This window comes from Lepidothrix coronata, unplaced genomic scaffold, assembly GCF_001604755.1.
Source record: "Lepidothrix coronata isolate B3197 unplaced genomic scaffold, Lepidothrix_coronata-1.0 Scaffold86, whole genome shotgun sequence".
Taxonomy (NCBI): Eukaryota; Metazoa; Chordata; class Aves; order Passeriformes; family Pipridae; genus Lepidothrix; species Lepidothrix coronata.
In genome coordinates this window covers 894,631-895,317 of record NW_016690266.1, presented here as the reverse complement: position 1 = coordinate 895,317, position 687 = coordinate 894,631, and the positions used below count along the sequence as shown (strand labels likewise).

Genomic DNA, 687 nt, shown 5'->3' with positions numbered 1-687 from the left:
GTGGCCAAAGTGCAGGATCCGGCACTTGGTCCTGTTGAACCCCATACTACTGGATTTGGTCCATCGATCCAGCCTATCCCGGTGCCTCTGGAGAGCCTTCCAGCCATTCAGCAGATTGACTCTCACCCCCCCACAACTTGGTGTCATCTGTTAATTGGATAATGGTAGGCACAGTGCCCTCATCCACACATCAGATGACACAGGCATCACAGGCAGGGATGCCCAAGGCAGGGCAAGGCTGCTGAGGGCTTTGGCTGCTCAGCCCCTCATGGCTCCCCCACCACCTATGGGCTCACAGATTGTCCTGCATGCACAGAGTTCCCCAAAGCTTTTCCAACAGACAATGCTAAGCAGTGTTGCCATGTTTCTTCTTTTCTCTTCATCAGGAAGTGGGGATGAAACTGAACCAACTACTTCCCCATCAGTGAATACAACCCCAAATAATACAGGTAAGGAGCAATCTCTTCAGACAGCCTCCTCTGGGCACAGATTGGAGGAACTGAATTGCAGGGAGCTCTGTAGTGCCCCCAGAGAGGGTTGAGTGCCTGTGCCCAGGTTTCCCTGAGATCCTCTCCCAGGGGAGACAAAGGTGCCCAGATCAAGGCTGTGAATTTGCAGGCTGCTGTTTTCCTGCTTGCTGCTTTTGCCTCCTGCACCAGGCCTGGCTGCAAGAGGATCCCTGCAAAG

General features: G+C 53.7%; 1 protein-coding gene across 1 annotated transcript in view; it reads left to right on the top strand.

Annotated features, from left to right (window-relative positions):
• The window catches only part of MUC13 (mucin 13, cell surface associated), a 20,745-nt gene that overhangs the window by 4,747 nt on the left and 15,311 nt on the right, over positions 1 to 687 (top strand). The window contains exon 3 of the mRNA XM_017820845.1: positions 387 to 449. Coding sequence (XP_017676334.1) covers positions 387 to 449 — 63 coding nt within the window. The remainder of the gene's footprint in view (positions 1 to 386; positions 450 to 687) is intronic.